This window comes from Podarcis raffonei, chromosome 7, assembly GCF_027172205.1.
Source record: "Podarcis raffonei isolate rPodRaf1 chromosome 7, rPodRaf1.pri, whole genome shotgun sequence".
In the NCBI taxonomy this organism is placed as follows: Eukaryota; Metazoa; Chordata; class Lepidosauria; order Squamata; family Lacertidae; genus Podarcis; species Podarcis raffonei.
Window position 1 is genome coordinate 1,735,765 of NC_070608.1, and position 20,662 is coordinate 1,756,426.

Consider the following 20,662-nt stretch of genomic DNA (forward strand, 5'->3'; position numbering starts at 1 on the left):
CGTAATACATCAAACATTAAAAGCTTCCCTAAACAGGGCTGCCTTCAGATGTCTTCTAAAAGTCTGGTAGTTGTTTTTATCTTTGGCATCTGGTGGGAGGGGGTTCCACAGGGTGGGCGCCACCACTGAGAAGGCCCTCCGCCTGGTTCCCTGTAACTTGGCTTCTCGCAGTGAGGGAACCGCCAGAAGGCCCTAAGAGCTGGACCTTAGTGTCCGGGCAGAACGATGAGGGTAGAGACGCTCCTTCAGGTATACTGGGCCGAGGCCGTTTAGGGCTTTCAAGGTCAGCACCAAGGGTTTGAATTGTGCTCGGAAACGTACTGGGAGCCAAGACCGGTGTTATGTGGTCTTGGCGGCCACTCCCAGTCCCCAGCTTAGCTACCGCATTATGGATTAATTGCAGTTTCTGGGTCACCTTCAAAGGTAGCCCCACATAGAGCGCATTACAGTAGTCCAAGCAGGAGATAACCAGAGCATGCACCACTCTGGAGACAGTCTGGGGGCAGGGAGGGTCTCAGCCTGCGCACCAGATGGAGCTGATAAACAGCTGCCCTGGATACAGAATTGTCCTGTGCCTCCATGGACAGCTGTGAGTCCAAAATGACTCCCAGGCTGCGCACCTGGTCCTTCAGGGGCACAGTTACCCCATTCAGGACCAGGGAGTCCTCCACACCCGCCCGCCTCCTGTCCCCCCAAAACAGTACTCCTATAGCCTGCCCAGGACTGACCAGCCAAGCAGAAAAAGAAAAAGCCAGGTATTCCCTTCACAGCTCCTCCTGGTGGGCCATCAAACGTGGGCGGCTGTCTTGACCCTGACGGGTCACCAGTTGTCCTGAGATTTACATCAGAGGGTCCTGGGGCTCCATGCGCAGCCTCTCTCATATGGGTCTTCCTGCCAGGTAGGGAGTCAACAGGTAAACATTGCGTTCACTGAAAACAGAACGAGGGTTGCGCAGTGGTAAGAGTTTCGAACTCGGACCTGGGAGACCAGGGTTCGAATCCCCGCCATGACACTCACTGGGTGACCTTGAGCCAGTCACTGCCTCTCAGCTCAGCCTACCTCTCAGGGTTGTTGTGCGGAGGAGAACAACCATGTATGTGTCTCCATCTCCATCGTTCTGCCCAGACACTGAGGTCCAGCTCCAAGGGCCTTCTGGCGGTTCCCTCACTGCAGGAAGCCAAGTTATAGGGAACCAGGCAGAGGGCCTTCTCAGGGGTGGCGCCTGCCCTGTGGAACACCCTCCCACCAGATGCCAAAGAGAAAAACAACTACCAAACTTTTAGAAGACATCTGAAGGCAGCCCTGTTTAGGGAAGGTTTAATAGATTATTGTATTTTAATATTGTGTTGGAAGCTGCCCAGAGTGGCTGGGGAAACCCAGCCAGATGGGCGGGGTATAACTAATAAATTATTATTATTATTATTATTCCACCTTGAGCTCCTTAGAGGAGAAGGCAGCATATATGAAATACAGACTTCCCAGTTCACCTGCGACAATGTCCTCCCAGTGCAGATTTCCAAGCACAGAAGTGACGGAGGACGGGGTACCCTAATAAACAGCCGCTTGGGACCTCGGTCTCCCCAGATGAGTCTGCCAGCTGCCTCCTTCCCTTGCCACTCCAGGCAACCTCAAGGGCCTTGGCTGAGCTTCAAGCGCCTGCCTTTCACGGCTCGCAAACGCGCCGTTTCTGAGCTCGGAGGAGAGACGAAGAATTCTCGCGGCTGTAAAACTAGAAAACAAACAAACCCCAGCCCCACATAAAGAGGCAAATAAAGATCTGATGCGCGGAGTGCGCGACATTTGCCCTGTTTCTTGCCATCTCCCGTCGGAGACAGGGAACTAGGCTGGGTCAGGGAAGGGCGGCCATCTGTGCCAACCTCTTACCACACCCCCGGAGGCTTAAGGCCTCTTCAGGAGCTCCTGAAGGAGAACAGACGGCCCTCTCTGGACATTGGCCTTGTGACTGGCATGTGACTGGCAGGGCGATGATCTCTCCGCAGATCCCTCAGAGGAAGAAGCCTCTTGGTCAAGTGGGCGGCTGACTCGGCTGGCCTCGCGAGGACAGACAAGGTACAGGAGCAGCTGCCCTGGCAAGACATTCCATGTCCCAGTTGGTGGAGGAGCTGGGTTGAGATGGGGGTGCCTCTTTCTGGCCCTGTTTTATGGGGTTCTGCCAGGCTGCCCCTCCCCCTGGCAGAAGGGGGGTGCTCTCATGGCCGGGCTGTGGGTATGTCTCTGGTGTTTGGACCACGGATCTGAATACCAGTGGGGGCAACTGTAAGGTTCTACACATAGGCAGGACTAATCTGGATATACACATATAGGTTGGGGGACACCTAGCTTGGCATGTGAAAAGGATGTAGGGGTCTTGGTGGACCACAAGCTTAACGTGAGCCAACAGTGCGATGCAGCAGCAAAAAAGGTTAATGCAATTCTAGACAAAAAAAGTTAATGCAGTTCTAGGCTGTAAAAAGGTACAGTCATACTTCAGGTTACAGCCGCTTCAGGTTGCGTTTTTTCGGGTTACAGACCCACCAAAACCCGGAAGCACCGGAACGGGTTACTTCCAGGTTTCAGCAATCGCGCTTTGCGCATGTGCAGAAGCACCGAATCGCAACCCGCATGCGGCAGGCGCGCCACTGCGGGTTGCGAATGCTGCGGGTTGCCAACGTGCATCCCCACGCACTGATCACGTTCACAACCTGAGCGTCCACTGTCAAGGTAAAGGACCCCTGGGTGGTTAAGTCCAGACAAAGGCGGCTATGGGGTTTTAGCGCTCATCTCGCTTTCAGGCCAAGGGAGCTGGCGTTTGTCCACAGACAGCTTTCCGGGTCGTGTGGCCAGCAGAACTAAACCGCTTCTGGTGCAACGGGACACCATGACAGAAACCAGAGCGCACTGAAACGCCGTTTACCTTCCCACCGCAGCCGTACCTATTTATAATAATAACAATTTTTTATTTATACTCTGCCCTTCCCAGTTCAAAAACCGGGCTCAGGGTGGCTAACAACAAATTTAAAACACTTTTCATTATAAAAGCAGCATAAAATACAGTATAAAAACATGAATAACAATAAAATTCAAAAATCAATTTAGGGGAAATAAGCATTAGATAATCCCCAGGGCTAGCTGGCTGAATTGGTCCTACTTGGGCCAGTGAGGAGACCAGGGGAGAATGAGCTGTGGGGTCTCAGAGCGGGTGAGGGAAGGGAAATAAAAGATCAGGCTGAATTCAAATTAAAGGCCAGGCGGAATAGCTCTGTCTTACAGGCCCGTGAGAACAAGATGCTGGCCTGATCCAGCGGATTCTTACGTTCTTATCCTCCCTTTCCCTACCTCCGCACAACTTTCCTAACCTTCATGCTCCCGCTTGCGGAGGAACCACATGTTGACGGCCCTCCTTGCGCTTCCACTGGCAAGGGGGCGTTTATTTCCCCATGGAAAAGGTAGCCAAAATTTGAGTTTCACTTAAAAAAAGGTCATGTGTGCTATTTAATCAGCCAGATCTTTTTCTGTACACGTTTTTGCCTGCTATGCCTTTCTGTTGAATGCGCCTCAATGTTTGCTAAAGAAATCTGCGCTGAATGTCATGCTAAGTTGGCGCTGGCAGAAGCCTTTGTTTGTTTTTCCATTTGCCAGCAGGTGGTTTTTAATCTTCACATTTACACCTGTTGTGGCTCTGCAGAGAAGTAATCCTGCACTGATGTGGATGATGATCATTATTACAGTCATGCGTTGTGTTGCATTTGCTTCAGGTTGAACGTTTTCAGGTTGCGTCCCACGGTGACCCGGAAGTACCAGAAAGGGTTACTTCCGGGTTTCGCCACTCGCGCATGCGCAGACACTCAAAATGATGTCTCACACATGCACAGAAGTGGTGAATCGTGGCACGCGCAGACGCGGGTTGCGTTCTGCTCATTTTGCGAATGGGGCTCCGGAACGGATCCTGTTCGCAACCAGAGGTACCACTGTATTATTATTAATAATAATAATAATAATAATAATAATAATAATAATAATAATAATAATATTAACACCCAGCCAATCTGTCTGGGTTTCCCCAGCCACTCTGGGCAGCTTCCAACAAAATATTAAAAATATAATAAAACATCAAACATAAAAACAGGGTTGCCTTAAGAGGTCTTCTAAAAGTCAGATAGTTGTCAATTTCTTTGACATCTGATGGGAGGGTGTTCCACAAGGTGGGAGCCACCACCAAGAAGGCCCTCTGCCTGGTTCCCTGTAACCTCACTTCTTGCAGAGAGAGAACTGCCTGAAGGCCCTCAGCGCTGGACCTCAGTGTCCAGGCTGAACAATGGGGGTGGAGACGCTCCTTCAGGTATACTGGACCGAGGCCATTTAGGGCTTTCAAGGCCAGCACCATTGAAATATACTCAGAGTTGAGAGTGGATTTCATGCTCTTTATTCAGCTCATAGTAGTGAGGGGGGAATGAAAGTTCCCCCAAAGTATCTGCTTTATATACATTATTTACACAATGGGCCCCACGTGATTGGCTAATTTTGGAATTCTCCGGTAGGCCAATCAGGTTGTGGATTCACTTCCACCTGGAGCTGGATTGGGTGGTTCCTGCAGACCAATCATACTGCTGCATTCTGGATCCTATTGTTCTAGGACCAATCAGACTGCTGCATTGTTCTAGGACTAATCAGACTGCTGCATTTTGGATCCTATTCAACTCAGTACATAACAACTATACTGAATGAAGCAGTCCAATGCATATAAGTAGTCATCCTTCAGTTTCTGTGTCCCCTTTGTGGGTCCACATTATAGGGGGCTGGACTGAATGACTCTATGGTTCACATTCCAGCTCTACAATTCCATGACTCACTTTAAAAACAAACAAACCAGAGATCTTTCTTTTAGGCATTTTACCACTAGAAATTAAAAAGGACATAAGACCACTGTTCATGCGTGCCACCACAGCAGCAAGAATTCTTGGGGCGGGGAAGTAGGAAAAACGAAACAGTACCAACAATCACAGATACTCATGTTAGAATATTTACAGCTAGCAAAACTGACGGGAAGAGTTAGAAGAGTATTGAACCAGAAAATATTTGGAGAATGGAGAATATTTAAAGATTATATAAGATCATATTGTACCCACTACACCATATTAGCAGAACCTGAGCGATACTTGTAAACACAACAAATACCGTTTGTGGAGTAGACGGGAACAATATTAAACAATATAAAACTGTGCGGGGGGGAAACGATGACAGTATAAACAGTACAATGAGAATGTACTCATTTTGTCAGAAGTCTTTTTTATTTAAGTATTAATTAGGAAGATTAAGTTTTTTAATGCACATAAATCTGCTTTTTCTTCTTTCTGTATTTTCTTTATATTTTTTCTTAATTCTTTTTCCTTTAATTTTCTTTTTGTAGTATGAGATTGTAAATTCTTTGTATATGTAATTTAAATTAATAAAGATTATTATTAAAAAATTTTTAGAAATGTGGAAATTAAGGTGATCCAACTTGGGCCGAACTCTTCTAACTAGCTGGCATCTGGATCTGGGCTTTGCCACTTCCAGCAACGGGGAAGTGTTTGCGTACTGGATCCCTCCTTCTCCAGAAAAGAGGGAGAGAAAGCAAACACCTATTCCCCTCCTTGAACAAACCGGCCACATTTCCTCCTCCCCACAGCTGAGCCGCGACTTCAAGGTCTCCTTCTCTCGCTTGGCAAGGAGCATCTCTGCCCGTCAGGTGTGCTCCACACCTGCTGCTGGTGAAGAAACCTAGCCATGGCAGGGACGAGGAGCCCCAGGTTCAAGATGATCCTCCTGGGGGATTTTGGGGTGGGGAAGACCGCACTCTTCCATCGGATCAAGCTGGGGCGTTTCCTGGAGGGAGACCACCCGCCCGGCCAGCACAGCTACACGTGCGAGAAAACCCTGCCCCTGAAGCTCAACAGCAGGAACTGCCAGGTCCAGGTAAGGGCCCACTTCCCAGGCAGCTCATTTGGCTTGCCTCTGGAACTCCCTGCCTCATGAAAGGGGGAAAGGGAGAGGGAGAAACAACAGGGTCTATGCACCTTCGTAAGCTCACGGGTGCTTGGGCTTATGCAGGATGGGAGTTGATGGCTTGGTCCCTCTTACGATTCCGAGAGGGGCAGGGGCTCAGTTTCCTTTTAAAAAAAATTATTCAAAATTGAAACAAAACATTATCCAGAAACATATCCTTATTTTTTCCCCATTTTTCCTCCCTCCCCCTACCCTCCCACACAAAACCCACCCACCCCCGGCTTCTCTCAGTTCCAGTCTTTGGTTTCTCTAAGAATGCTGTTTTCTGCATGTTACACAGTTGTATAGATCCTTAAACTTTTTAGCTGATTATCATCAATAGAAAAGTTTGTGAATGTTTATTCAAAACCTGCCAAGAGCCCAGTTCATTTTGTTGCCTCTTCAAATACTTTGTAAAGGGTTCCCATTCATCTTTAAAGTCACAGTTATCCTCGTCCCGTAGCTTATATGTCAGTTTTGCCAGTTCTGCATAGTCCCTCTATTTTTCTTGCCATGATTCTTTAGTTGGGGTTTCTTCAGTCTTCCATCCTTGTGCAATTACATGAAGTCGCATACATGAAGATGTTTTTCAGCTTTTTTGGCAGATCTTTCCTTACAATCCCTAACAAAAATGCTTCAGGTTTTTTAACAAATGTTAGATGGAACGTTTTCTTCAATTCATTGTATATCATTTCCCATTTTTTTATTACATTACAGTCCCACCACATATGATAGAATGTCCCCCCTTTTCCTTACACTTCCAACATATATTTGAACTAGTTTTATACATTTTCCCTAGCTGCACTGGTGTTGTGTACCATCTGTACATCATCTTCATGTAATTCTCCTTCAACAGGGAACAATCTGTACATTTTAAATCAGTTTTCCATAATTTTTCCCAACCTTCCATCATAATGATGTGACCTACATCTTGTGCCCATTTAATCATAACTGATTTTACCTCTTCATCTCCCATTCTAATACAGTGGTGTCCCGCAAGACGAATGCCTCGCAAGATGGAAAACCCGCTAGACGAAAGGGTTTTCCGTTTTGGAGGTGCTTCGCAAAACGAATTTCCTATGGGCTTGCTTCGCAAGACGAAAATCTCTTGCGAGTTCCTGCAGGGTTTTTTTCCTCCCCCCCCCCTTTTTCCCAAGCCGCTAAGCCACTTATCAGCTGATCCGCTAAGCCGCTAAACAGCTGATCCACTAAGCCGCTAAGCTGCTAAACAGCTGATCGCTAAGCCGCTAATCAGCTGATCCGCTGATCCGCTAAGCCGCTTAACAGCTGATCGCTAAGCCGCTTATCAGCTGATCCACTAAGCCGCTTAACAGCTGATCGCTAAGCCCGCTAAGCCGCTAATAGCACTAATCCACTAAGCCGCTAATGGGCTTGCTTCGCAAGACGAAAAAACCGCAAGACAAAGAGACTCGCGGAACAGATTCTTTTCGTCTTGCGAGGCACCACTGTAGTATGCTGTATGCAGCCTTCAGTAATTTCACTTTCCCTTCGATCACTTCCGTTTGAAACCTAGATCGGGGCTCAGTTTCCTGGGGGCCACATTGCTTGCTGTGGAAGCTGAGATTCTCCTGCATGCTGCTCTGCATTCCCCTCTCAGAAAGGAGGGGGGCTGTTTCTGTCATGGAGGATGGGGATATAGGGTCTTGTGACCCATGTCTGTGTGTGGCGAATAATAAAATAACCGGCTGGGTGTGCCTACATTCAAAATTTGGGGCTTAACACGCTCTCCAGTGGCAGGGAGCCCCCAGCAGCAGAGTTTAAACTCACAAAGTTGGACACCCTTCCAGCTTGATAAATACAGTGATTCTACGAATTGAACCTTTTGCATATCCTGTTTAGCCCACTTGCAAAGCGTCCCCCTCTTTCCACCCTTCTTGCAATGAACAGACCACACACTGTTAAGTACAGTCATACCTCGGGTTACAGATGCTTCAGGTTGAGTTTTTTCAGGTTAGGGACCCGCCGAAACCCAGAAGTACCGGAATGGGTTGGTTTCGGGGGTCGCGCATGTGCAGACGCACTAAATCGCACTTCGCGCATGCGCAGAAGCGCCGAATCACAACCCACACGTGCATAGATGCACTGCTGAAGGTTGCAAACATGCATCCCGCACAGATCACGTTCGCAACCCGTCCACTGTAACTTTAAAATGATTTACCGGTACTTACAAAACATTCCAAAGGTCCGATTCATGCATTTATCCAAACAGCAGCATGGAGAACGCAGGCAGAATCCTCTAGGGTAGAAAATACAGAATATAATTCCAAACGCAGGTTCAAAGCTTTGGACATGGCTTCGACGCATCCCACCTGGTGGGTTACATGGTGTGGAGAAAAAGTGAGGCACAGGAAGAGAAGGCTTCTTCACTCATCAGAGAAGAGGGGCATGAGTCTAGGAACACAGCTCTATTGTCTTAACCCCTTCATGTACCAACTAGTACCCATGTACAGTTTGACTGCAATTTTCCACGTTTATGGCACCCAACTTTTCGAACTCTCAGCATTGAAGTCCTGAATAAATCCTAGCACTGACGGGTGAAGATCTTCTTCTTCTCCTCCTCCTTTTCCTCCTTCTGTGATTCCTGCATTGCAGAGTGTTGAACTAGATGACCCTTGGGGTCTACAGTTCTATTATTCTGTTTCCCACACTTCACCTGCACACCCCAGGGCAGGTTACAACAATTCGAAATTCAGAATTAGAAACAGTGAAAGCAAATCGCAGTCACAGGAATTGGGTGGGTCCTGAAAACACACATCTCAGGTGTCAAAGATCAGGGCAGAGAGGTGTGTTTTCAGCATTTGCTGAAAGCTGCATAAGAAAAGTGCCAGGCACGCCATTTGGGGAATTCCAAAACCCATGAGCTGTCACAGAGACACCCTTTTACGATACAATACGATACAATACGATACGATAATCTTTATTGTCATTGTCCCATACAGAACAATGAAATTGAAAACATCTACATCAGACATTCAAAACCCAACAAGCCTGCTATCCCAGCTATCCCAGCCTGGTTAGCCCCCTAAAAACTCTGATACCCCATAATTAAATACAATATACTCCCCCAGAGACTACCTTACACTACGTTTAAAACAAAAATCGCATTTGGATAGAAACTGTTTCTCAGCCGGCTAGTCCTAGTCTTTATAACCCTGGACCTTCTTCCAGAAGGCAGAAGCTGAAAGATCATTTCCGGGGTGCGCACTATCCTGCGCTATCTCTGCAGCTTTCTTATGGCACCTGGAAGCACAGATTTGATCCAAGGTGGGAAGAGTGCACCCAATTATTCTCTCCGCAGTCTTTACAACCCTGGACAGCATTGTTTTCCCCTGACTGTGCAGCTCCCAAACCACACACACAGACCGTAAGTTAATACACTCTCAACAGTACAATGGTAAAATGCCATCAACAGGTCCTTTGAGAGATTATTTTTCCAGAGGATTCTCAGAAAATATAACCTCTGCTGTGCTCTCTTCACCAGGTCTTTGCTGTTTTCTCCCCAGGTTAGGTCATCTCTCAACTCCATTCCCAGAAACCGAAACACCAAGACCTGTTCCATGCACTTCCCCTCAATAATAAGTGGCTGAATATTCAATTTACATTTCCTAAAGCCCACAATAATCTTAATGTTTTAATGTTGTGTTTTAATCTTGTTTTTAAGTTGTATTTTAATCAACTTCTTTTTATTATTGGTTGTTAGCCGCCCTGAGCCCGGTCTTGGCTGGGGAGGGCGGGGTATAAATAAAATTTTTATTATTATTATTATTATTTTGTTTAAGTTAAGGAGTAAGTTGTTTTCCGAGGCAGCCATTGCCCAGATCTTGACAGGGTCTGCAGAAAAGAAAAACGACAGAGGGCCATGTCATTCCTGACTAAAAGGGACCCCTGAACATTAGGTCCAGTCGTGGCTGACTTGGGTTGTGGCGCTCATCTCGCTTTCTTGGCCAAGGGAGCCTGCGTACAGCTTCCGGGTCATGTGGCCAGCAGGACTAAGCCGCTTCTGGTGAACCAGAGCAGCACACGGAAACGCCGTTTACCTTCCCGCCGGAGCGGTACCTATTTATCTACTTGCACTTTGACATGCTTTCGAACTGCTAGGTTGGCAGGAGCAGGGACCGAGCAACGTGAGCTCACCCGTCGCGGGGATTCGAACCGCCAACCTTCTGATTGGCAAGTCTTAGGCTCTGTGGTTTAACCCACAGCGCCACCCGCGTCCCTAGACCCTACCTGACTAGGCCATCACAAAAACCCAGATGAATCTCCCTCTAGGTTCCAGTCAGTCTCTCTTAAGTTTCCTGCGGCAGGGAGTTCCCCTGTTCGGCGCTCTAACCACCTGCTCTTTCGACCTGCGCAGATTTCCCTGTGGGACACGGCTGGGGAGGAGCGCTTCCTGTCCCTGAGCAGGAGCTACTACCGGGACGCGGATGCTGTGCTCCTCGTGTACAGCCTGCAGCACCTTCTCTCCTTTGACAGCCTCTTGCACTGGCTGTACCTGGCCAGGCAGTACTGTGCGGATGGTAAGTGAGAGTCCCAGGGTACACAGAGGGGTCGGTGGCCACTTTCCCCCCTCCGCCTCTGCGCCTGTGCCTTTATCAGCAGCCTGACACGCAGATGCAGAATCATAGGGTTGCTGAGCAGGACGGTACCCCAAGCGTGTCACGGTCCGGTTCATGGGCGATCGATGTCCCGGTTGGGGGTGTCGGGACCAGGGGCAAGATGGCAGGGTGGGAGCAGGAACGGGGGTCCAGAAGCCAGAAGTCAGGAAGCCAAGAATCCAAGGTCAGAGAAGTCAAGAAGCCACGGGTCCGAGGGTCAGGAAGCAAGGAGTCACGAAGCCAGGGGTCCGAGGGTCGAGAAGCAAGGAGTCACAAAGTCAGGGGTCCGAGGGTCGAGGAGCAAGGAGTCACAAAGTCAGGGGTCCGAGGGTCGAGAAGCAAGGAGTCACAAAGTCAGGAGTCAGAGGATCAAGAAGCATGGAGTCACAAAGTCAGGGGTCCGAGGGTCGAGAAGCATGGAGTCACAAAGTCAGGGGTCCGAGGGTCGAGAAGCAAGGAGTCACGAAGTCAGGGGTCCGAGGGTCGAGAAGCAAGGAGTCACAAAGTCAGGGGTCCGAGGGTCGAGGAGCAAGGAGTCACAAAGTCAGGGGTCCGAGGGTCGAGAAGCAAGGAGTCACAAAGTCAGGGGTCCGAGGGTCGAGAAGCAAGGAGTCACAAAGTCAGGGGTCCGAGGGTCGAGAAGCAAGGAGTCACAAAGTCAGGGGTCCAAGGGTCGAGGAGCAAGGAGTCACAAAGTCAGGGGTCCGAGGGTCGAGAAGCAAGGAGTCACAAAGTCAGGGGTCCGAGGGTCGAGGAGCAAGGAGTCACAAAGTCAGGGGTCCGAGGGTCGAGAAGCAAGGAGTCACAAAGTCAGGGGTCCGAGGGTCGAGAAGCAAGGAGTCACAAAGTCAGGGGTCCGAGGGTCGAGAAGCAAGGAGTCACAAAGTCAGGGGTCCGAGGGTCGAGGAGCAAGGAGTCACAAAGTCAGGGGTCCGAGGGTCGAGAAGCAAGGAGTCACAAAGTCAGGAGTCAGAGGATCAAGAAGCATGGAGTCACAAAGTCAGGGGTCCGAGGGTCGAGAAGCAAGGAGTCACGAAGTCAGGGGTCCGAGGGTCGAGAAGCAAGGAGTCACAAAGTCAGGGGTCCGAGGGTCGAGAAGCATGGAGTCACAAAGTCAGGGGTCCGAGGGTCGAGAAGCAAGGAGTCACAAAGTCAGGGGTCCGAGGGTCGAGAAGCAAGGAGTCACAAAGTCAGGGGTCCGAGGGTCGAGAAGCAAGGAGTCACAAAGTCAGGGGTCCGAGGGTCGAGAAGCAAGGAGTCACAAAGTCAGGGGTCCGAGGGTCGAGGAGCAAGGAGTCACAAAGTCAGGGGTCCGAGGGTCGAGAAGCAAGGAGTCACAAAGTCAGGAGTCAGAGGATCAAGAAGCATGGAGTCACAAAGTCAGGGGTCCGAGGGTCGAGAAGCAAGGAGTCACGAAGTCAGGGGTCCGAGGGTCGAGAAGCAAGGAGTCACAAAGTCAGGGGTCCGAGGGTCGAGAAGCAAGGAGTCACGAAGTCAGGGGTCCGAGGGTCGAGAAGCAAGGAGTCACAAAGTCAGGGGTCCGAGGGTCGAGAAGCAAGGAGTCACAAAGTCAGGGGTCCGAGGGTCGAGAAGCAAGGAGTCACAAAGTCAGGGGTCCGAGGGTCGAGAAGCAAGGAGTCACAAAGTCAGGAGTCAGAGGATCAAGAAGCATGGAGTCACAAAGTCAGGGGTCCGAGGGTCGAGAAGCAAGGAGTCACGAAGTCAGGGGTCCGAGGGTCGAGAAGCAAGGAGTCACAAAGTCAGGGGTCCGAGGGTCGAGAAGCAAGGAGTCACAAAGTCAGGGGTCCGAGGGTCGAGAAGCAAGGAGTCACAAAGTCAGGGGTCCGAGGGTCGAGAAGCATGGAGTCACAAAGTCAGGGGTCCGAGGGTCGAGAAGCAAGGAGTCACAAAGTCAGGGGTCCGAGGGTCGAGAAGCAAGGAGTCACGAAGCCAGGGGTCTGAGGGTCAAGGAGCAAGGAGTCACAAAGTCAGGGGTCTGAGGGTCGAGAAGCATGGAGTCACAAAGTCAGGGGTCTGAGGGTCGAGAAGCAAGGAGTCACAAAGTCAGGAGTCAGAGGGTCGAGAAGCAAGGAGTCACAAAGTCAGGGGTCCGAGGGTCGAGAAGCAAGGAGTCAAGGAGTCAAACGCATCAAGGCAGGGAACGTGTTGCTGTGGCAAAGAGCTGAAGGGAAAATGCTGACCTTATATCCCTTCCCAGCTCTTGCCACCAGGTGCTGTGAGTTACCAATCGGCCTCACCTGTGCTGCCGCATCTTGCCACTCCAGAACAAACTTAGGAAGGCCCCAGTCCTGCAAAGTCCTATTGGTCACAGGGCTTGGCTCCTGCACTCACACCTGACCAAGGGTCGCAATGCATGGCACATTTATTCAATTAAAAGTATTTTGGTTGATGAATTCAGTAAAACAGATGAACTTGATCCAGTCCTACGGTGGTAGTCATTTCCACCTCCCTGCTGTAACCTGCCATCGCCAGCTGTTTTTGGACTACAACGCCCATCATCCCTAGCTAGCAGCTCCAGTGGTCAGGGATGATGGGGATTGTAGTCCCAAAAACACCTCCAGGCCCAAGTTTGGGAAAGCCTGCCCTAGGTAATCCCACTGACCACCAGGAGGCAGTATTGGCCACTCCGAGAAGCATTGTCCTAAATCAGGCATAGGCAAACTCAGCCCTCCAGGGGCTGCTAGGTTGGCAGGAGCCAGGACTCACCCTGTCGCGGGGATTCAAACTGCCGACCTTCTGATCAGCAAGTCCTAGGCTCTGTGGTTTAACCCACAGCGCCACCCATGCCCCTCATATAATCCACTACTTTCTCCCAAATCTTAATAAGTATAAGACATTGTAAAAATATGTTTTAAAGAAGCATTATCCTTATTACATTTCCAACAAAATTCAGTCTTAGGCAGTCCTTTTCTATACAAACATAGTGGAGTTCAAGAAATTCAAAATATTATTTTCTGTTGTATAAGCCACAATTTAAGTCATATACCTTTGCTATAGAAGTGAAAACACTCTCCCATTGCCTAGGCAACACAGCAACCACAAGTTCTTTTTTCCAATCATTTCTTAACATCTGCCTGTCAAATTGATAACAAATAATAATAATATAATAATAATTTATTATTTATACCCCGCCCATCTGGCTGGTTTTCCCCAGCCACTCTGGGCGGCTTCCAACAGAACACTAAAATACAATAACCTATTAAACATTAACAGCTTCCCTAAACAGGGCTGCCTTCAGATGTCTTCTAAAAGTCTGGTAGTTATTTTTCTCTTTGACATCTGTTGGGAGGGCGTTCCAAGGGCGGGTGCCACTACCAAGAAGGCCCTCTGCCTGGTTCCCTGTAACTTGGCTTCTCGCAGTGAGGGAACCGCCAGAAGGCCCTCGGTGCTGGACCTCAGTGTCCGGGTAGAAGAATGGAGGTGGAGACGCTCCTTCAGGTCTACTGGACCGAGGCCGCTTCGGGCTTTCAAGGTCAGCACCAACACTTTGAATTGTGCTTGGAAATGTACTGGGAGCCAATGTAGGTCTTTCAAGACTGGTGTTATGGTCTCGGCGGCCGCTCCCAGTCACCAGTCTAGCTGCCACATTCTGGATTAGTTGCAGTTTCCGGGTCACCTTCAAAGGTAGCCCCACGTAGAGCGCGGTCCAAGCAGGAGATAACTAGAGCATGCACCACTCTGGCAAGACAGTCTGTGTATGTTGAAAAGCATGGGGGAGAGGACAGAACCCCACAAGTGAGAGCCCAGGGGTCTGAACATTCATCCCCCACCACCACTTTCTGAACACGGCCCAGGAGGAAGGAGCGGAACCACCGTATAACAGTGCCCCCAGTTCCCAGCCCCTTTAGACGGTCCAGAAGGATGAAATGGTTGATGGTGTCAAAAGCCGCTGAGAGATCCAACAGAACCAGGAATAGCTATAAAAAGTCATTGTGGGTGGTGGTTTTTTGTTTTAATAAATTTAACCAGTAGTATCTTAGGAGTGGCGGGTGGGACGCGGGTGGCGCTGTGGGTAAAAGCCTCAGCGCCTAGGGCTTGCCGATTGAAAGGTCGGCGGTTCGAATCCCCGCAGCGGGGTGCGCTCCCGTTGCTCGGTCCCAGCGCCTGCCAACCTAGCAGTTCGAAAGCACCCCCGGGTGCAAGTAGGTAAATAGGGACCGCTTACAAGCGGGAAGGTAAACGGCGTTTCCGTGTGCGGCTCTGGCTCGCCAGAGCAGCAATGTCACGCTGGCCACGTGTCCCGGAAGTGTCTCCGGACAGCGCTGGCCCCCGGCCTCTTGAGTGAGATGGGTGCACAACCCTAGAGTCTGGCAAGACTGGCCCGTACGGGCAGGGGTACCTTTACCTTTACCTTTATCTCAGGAGTCTCAGAAGCTGAAAACGCTGCTGGCCCAAACAAAATTGTTAACAAATGTTGGAGCTGCAAATATCCTTCCACCATACATGAACTGGCCACCTCCTGCCCTGCCAGGGGCTCAGAGCCTTTAGCCTCAGCACCTGTTCTCAGATCTTCCTGTTCTTTCTCCCTCGCCCCCGCCAAGCCAATCTCTTCCTCCTGGGAAACAAGAGTGACCTGGAGAGCTGCGTCCCTGAAGAAAAGGCTGAGAGGTTTGCAGTGGAGCACGGCGCGTCCGGCAGGTTCAAGGTGTCGGCCAAGACAGGTAAGGAGGGGAGGGTCGCCTCGTCTTTACGGCTGAGCTGAGAGAGAGGGTGATGCAAGTGAGGTTGGTGTAAACAGCAGGGGCAGCGATTCCACTGACCCACCAAGCACAGAAGAAGCAGGAAGGGGCTTGAAACGGGGGACGGCGGTGGCGGACTATCGGGGGCCACATTTCTTTCAACATTGCAGGGGTCACAGGCTTGGGAGCAACGGCTGAGGCCAGGGATGATAATAATAATAATAATAATAATAATAATAATAATAATAATAATAATAATATAATAATAATAATAATAATAATAATAATAATAATAATAATAATAGATTATTTGTACCCCGCCCATCTGGCTGGGTTTCCCCAGCCACTCTGGGCGGCTTCCAACAAAGACCAAAAATACACTAAGATGTCACACATTAAAAACTTCACCGAACAGGGCTGCCTTCAGATGTCTTCTGAATGTCAGATAGTTGTTTATTTCCTTGACATCTGATGGGAGGGCGTTCCACAGGGCGGGTGCCACCACCGAGAAGGCCCTCTGTCTGGTTCCCTGTAACTTGGCTTCTCACAGGGAGGGAACCGCCAGAAGGCCCTCGGCGCTGGACCTCAGTGTCTGGGCAGAACGATGGGGGTGGAGATGCTCCTTCAGGTATACTGGACCAAGGCCGTTTAGGGCTTTCAAGGTCAGCACCAACACTTTGAATTGTGCTCGGAAACCTACTGGGAGCCAATGCAGATCTCTCAGGACCGGTGTTATGTGGTCCCAGCGGCCGCTCCCAGTTACCAGTCTAGCTGCCGCATTCTGGATTAGTTGTAGTTTCCGGGTCACCTTCAAATGTAGCCCCACATAGAGCGCATTGCAGCAGTCCAAGAGGGAGATAACCAGAGCATGCACCTCCCTCTGGTGAGGGAGCTGAGTGTTGGATGATTCAATACAGGTAAAAGACATTATTTCTCCACGTGGTGCAGAGTTAAACTATGGAACTCCCTCCCACAGCAGGAGGCAGTGATGCCCACCAGTGTGGGCAGCTGTAAAAGAAGGTTAAATGAATTCATTGAGGAGGAGGAGGAGGAGAGGGATACTAATGGGTACTAGCCAGCACAGGTGCCAACTCTCTGGGTGCCCAAGCACCCACAAAATTCCTCATGAAGGGGCCAGGCACCAGCAAATTTTGGTGCTGGGGCCGTGCACACTGCAAAGCACCCGTGGCCCTGGGAACCCGCGGTCATGGGGCCAAGTTGTCCCTCCTGCTAGCCAGGTTGGCTCTGCTTGGCCTCCACAGTTGGAAGACCAGTTCCTGGAGGCCACAGGAGGCGAGAGTTGCTCTTGTGCTCGGATCCTGCCTGTGGGCCTGGATGGGCCTGATCCAGCAGGCTCTTCTTATAGAGGGGATATGACCTAGGGAGAGTCTCTAATAATAAAATTATTATTATTATTATTATTATTATTATTATTATTATTATTATTATTATTATCAAAAGAAGCAAGTACCATGGTGAAATTTACTTTTGCAGCTTTGCGCACTTTTGCCTCTGACAATTGTCTGGCTGCTTCTCTTTGATGCCTCCTAGAGCTTTCCATTTACAGCAGCTTTCTGTTTCCACATCTGCTGAGGCTCCCCTTCCTTCCTTCCTTCCTTCCTTCCTTCCTTCCTTCCTTTTCTTCCTTCCCCAGGTTCTTTAGCTTCTTACTCTGCTGACGGGCGGGCGTTTTCAAAGATGCCAAGTCAGCCTCGTAAAATCGTCACCGAGAGTCAGCATAATTTCCCCAGGCAGCTGGCACAAAATGACACAGAGAGCGGGCTGTGCTTGGCATCCGCCTGAGTCCATTGTGTCTGATCTGCTCTTTGCCAAAGTGGGCGAGGTTAGCAGAGTCCAAATGAACAGGTTAATCATGGAAGCATAGAATTCTAGAGCTGGAAAGGACCTCCAATGGTCAAAGGTGATTTAAATTTGTTGTTAGCTGCCCTGAGCCCGGCATTCTGAACTGGGAAGGGCGGGGTATAAATAAAAATTTATTATTTATTATTATTATTATTATTATCTAGTCCAACCCCATGCAATGCAGGAATTGGAGCTAAAAGTCCTTGACAGATGGCTGTCCAACCTCTGCTTAAATACCTCCAAGGAAAGAGACACCATCGCCTTTTGAGGGAGTCTGTTCCACTGTCAAACAGCTCTTGTTGCCAGAAAGCTCTTGCTGATGTTTAATTGGAACCCCCTTTCTCATAGCTTGAAGTCATTGGTTCGAATGCTGCAAGCTTGCTCCATCTTCCATGTGACAACCCTTCAGATATTTGGAGATGGGTATCCAATCTCCTCTCAGTCTCCTCTTTTCAAGGCTAAACATACCCAGTTCCTTCAACCGCTCCTCATCAGGCTTAGTTTCCAGAACCTTGATCAGGCATAGGCAAACTCGGCCCTCCAGATGTTTTGGGACTACAATTCCCATGATGCCTAGCTAACAGGACCAGAGGTCAGGGATAATAATAATAATAATAATAATAATAATAATAATAATAATTTATTTATATCCCGCCCTCCCCAGCCAAAGCCGGGCTCAGAGCGGCTAACAACAATAAAAGTAACACAGTTTAAATAAAATCACAATCAATTAATTGAAATGCATTCTAAAATCAATTCATTCTAAAATCAATTCAGAATCAAATTTAAATTAATGGCAACCATTGGGCTAGAGTTCTGAGGATTACCAAAGGAGGGGGTCAGACTGTGCCTTGGCCAAAGGCCTGGTGGAACAGCTCTGTCTTGCAGGCCCTGCGGAAAGATGTCAGGTCCCGCAGGGCCCTAGTCTCTTGTGACAGAGAGTTCCACCAGATCGGGGCCACAGCCGAAAAAGCCCTGGCTCTGCTTGAGGCCAGCCTAACCTTCCTGTGGCCTGGGACCTCCAAGATGTTTTTGTTTGAAGACCGTAAGGTCCTCCGTGGGACATACCAGGAGAGGCGGTCCCGTAGGTACAAGGGTCCTAACCTATATAGGGCTTTAAAGGTTAAGACCAGCATCTTAAACCTGATCCTATACTCCACAGGGAGCCAGTGCAGCTGGTATAGCACTGGGGGAATGTGATCTCGCAGCGAGGACCCCGTAAGGACTCTCGCCGCGGCATTCTGCACCCACTGGAGTTTCTGGATCAGTCTCAAGGGCAGCCCCACGTAGAGCAAGTTACAATAATCCAGTCTGGAGGTGACCGTGGCGTGGATCACAGTGGCTAGGATGATGGGAATTGTAGTCCCAAAACATCTGGAGGGCTGAGTTTGCCTATGCCTGAGCTTGATCACCTCATTCGCCCTCCTCTGCACACGTTCCAGCTTGTCAACATCCTTCGTAAATTGTGGTGCCCAGAACTGAACACAGGACTCCAGGTGTGGTCCGACCAAGGCAGAACAGAGCGGAACTACGGTATTACTTGCCTTGATCTGGGCACCAGATTTCTGCTGACGCAGCCTAAAGCAGCATTAGCTTCTTTTGCTGCGGCATCACACTGTTGCCTCTTCTCCTCTGGGCTCCTTCCCCTGACCCCAGCATGCAATTAGGCAGAAGCCTGCCGGTTGCTCAACCTTGCTTTAAATAGCATTTATTAGCTTGCGCCAGTCTTGCGTGAAGCTGTGGGGTTTGCAGCAGGTTGGGTAGGCGCTAATTATCCGCCCAGCCGCCAAGCAAGGTCACAAAGGGCCTTCAAGCCAATCTGACAGGCGGAGGAAGGTAGAGGTGGGGTGGTGGTTTGCAAGCGCGCCAGCCAGACTTCTCTGGAGGAACGTGCATCTCTCAGGGGGTTGAGATAATGAATGGGTGCGCAGCAGCAGGTTCTATTTCTGGACCGGCAAGCACCGGCAGAGAAGGGCGCTTTGCTAATATTAAGTAATACAGCAGTCTGCTTTCCTGGCACAGAACATTGGGAGGGGCAGAGACCGGTCTGTGCCAACAGCGCTGCTATTATTGTGGCACCTCCAGTCCATCAAAGAGCCTCCCTCTTACCTCACCTTCATCCACAGACTCGGCACCTTTTTTTTTATATATATACATTTTTATTAATTTTTTAACATATCATTTCCAACAGTTATTTAACATTCATTTTTATCTTATACAATTTTTTAGACTCCCGTCAACTACCTCTGAAGATTTTCCATTCTTTATCACTTAATCTGCATTTCTTAATTTCTCTGTTAATTTTAATTATCCTTAACTAATATTCTCTTCACAATCTTCCTTGCAATATTTTGCATAATCCTCCTTACGAAACTTCTTGCAGTCCTACTAGCGTCATCTGTTTGTTACAATTGCTTTGCAAATAGTTCAAATATTTACTCCAGCCCTCTAAGAATCTTTGGTCCCGCAGGTTTCAAATCCCTCCTGTCATTTTTTCTAATTCTGCAGAGTCTGTTAATTTCATTTGCCACTCTTCCTATATATACATGTAATAATCAGAATAAGTGCAAACAGGAGACTTGCCTGCCCACTCCCTGGCCTTCTTCCTCTCTCACTCTCCCTCTTCCTCCTCCAACCTGGCCCAGGCTTCCTTCTCTCCTCCTCTCTTCCAGGTGAGAACGTGGAGCGCAGCCTGCAGGAGATGCTGGAGAGGCTGTTCCTCAGGAACGAATTCCAGCACAGCAGCCTCCATCTCCCGCTGCAAGATGCAGGCTACGGCCAATGTGGATGCTGAGCGTGGGAGAGCCTCCTGCCGCAGCATTTTAGAGGATGCTTCAGGTAGCCTTTGGTCTCAGGTAGCCTTTCTCCGTGCGTTTGCCGCATATCGGATCGGGACATTTGCCACTTCCTCGGAGACGGCTGGGCTATAGCAGCCGCCTGTGTCTGACCTGAAGAGTCTCTGCAGCATATTCTGCTGTGGCGCTGGTACCCTTGGCTGGAAGTCACCTTGGTGGGCCAATGATATTCCCTCGCTTCACCTCCAGTAATGCTTCTCTTTGGAGACCTGTGGGCCATTTCTTACACGATGCCGAGCTGATGAACTGACCCCACTGTGGACAGGCAACCAACTTCTGGGAACTGCGGCTTCTGAGCTACTATGGGATCTGGGGGGGGGGTGTATGTGTGAGGGTGCAACCTTTGGCCTTTGGTCTCCTCCTCCTATTCCACACTTTCTCTTCTTAAGAAGAGTCTGCAAGATCAGGCCAAATTGGGACCAGCTAATCCAGTATCCTGTTCTTATAGTGGCTGACCAGAAGCCAGCAAGCAGCACCTGAGCACAAGGGTATAAATAATAAATTATTATTATTATTATTATTATTATTATTATTATTATTACCCTCTCCCCTCTTGTGGTTTCTAGCAACTGGGATTCAGAATCATGGCAGCCTCCAGCTATT

At 49.4% G+C, this 20,662-nt stretch overlaps 1 protein-coding gene and 1 long non-coding RNA gene across 2 annotated transcripts in view; both read left to right on the forward strand.

Annotated features, from left to right (window-relative positions):
- The first annotated feature begins 1,979 nt into the window (after window positions 1–1,979).
- Window positions 1,980–20,383, forward strand: LOC128416970 (ras-related protein Rab-19-like). Its single transcript, XM_053395090.1, has 5 exons — window positions 1,980–2,071; window positions 5,670–5,956; window positions 10,401–10,563; window positions 15,204–15,323; window positions 19,877–20,383. Exons 2-5 carry the CDS (start codon window positions 5,768–5,770, stop codon window positions 19,996–19,998), a joined length of 594 nt encoding a protein of 197 aa, XP_053251065.1. The 5' UTR covers window positions 1,980–2,071; window positions 5,670–5,767; the 3' UTR covers window positions 19,999–20,383.
- LOC128416973 (uncharacterized) overlaps window positions 2,066–20,662 on the forward strand; it is a 95,168-nt gene continuing 76,571 nt past the window's right edge. Inside the window, exon 1 of the long non-coding RNA XR_008331366.1 lies at window positions 2,066–3,200. This is a non-coding gene — a long non-coding RNA (uncharacterized LOC128416973). The remainder of the gene's footprint in view (window positions 3,201–20,662) is intronic.

What these genes read in the sequence shown, in the direction of transcription:
- LOC128416970 (XM_053395090.1), top strand. Translation starts at nt 5,768, where the DNA reads ATGGCAGGGACGAGGAGCCCCAGGTTCAAGATGATCCTCCTGGGGGAT. An exon ending in GCAGGAACTGCCAGGTCCAG is followed by an intron (nt 5,957 to 10,400) that starts GTAAGGGCCCAC and finishes CGACCTGCGCAG; the next exon opens with ATTTCCCTGTGGGACACGGC. An exon ending in CAAGGTGTCGGCCAAGACAG is followed by an intron (nt 15,324 to 19,876) that starts GTAAGGAGGGGA and finishes CCTCTCTTCCAG; the next exon opens with GTGAGAACGTGGAGCGCAGC.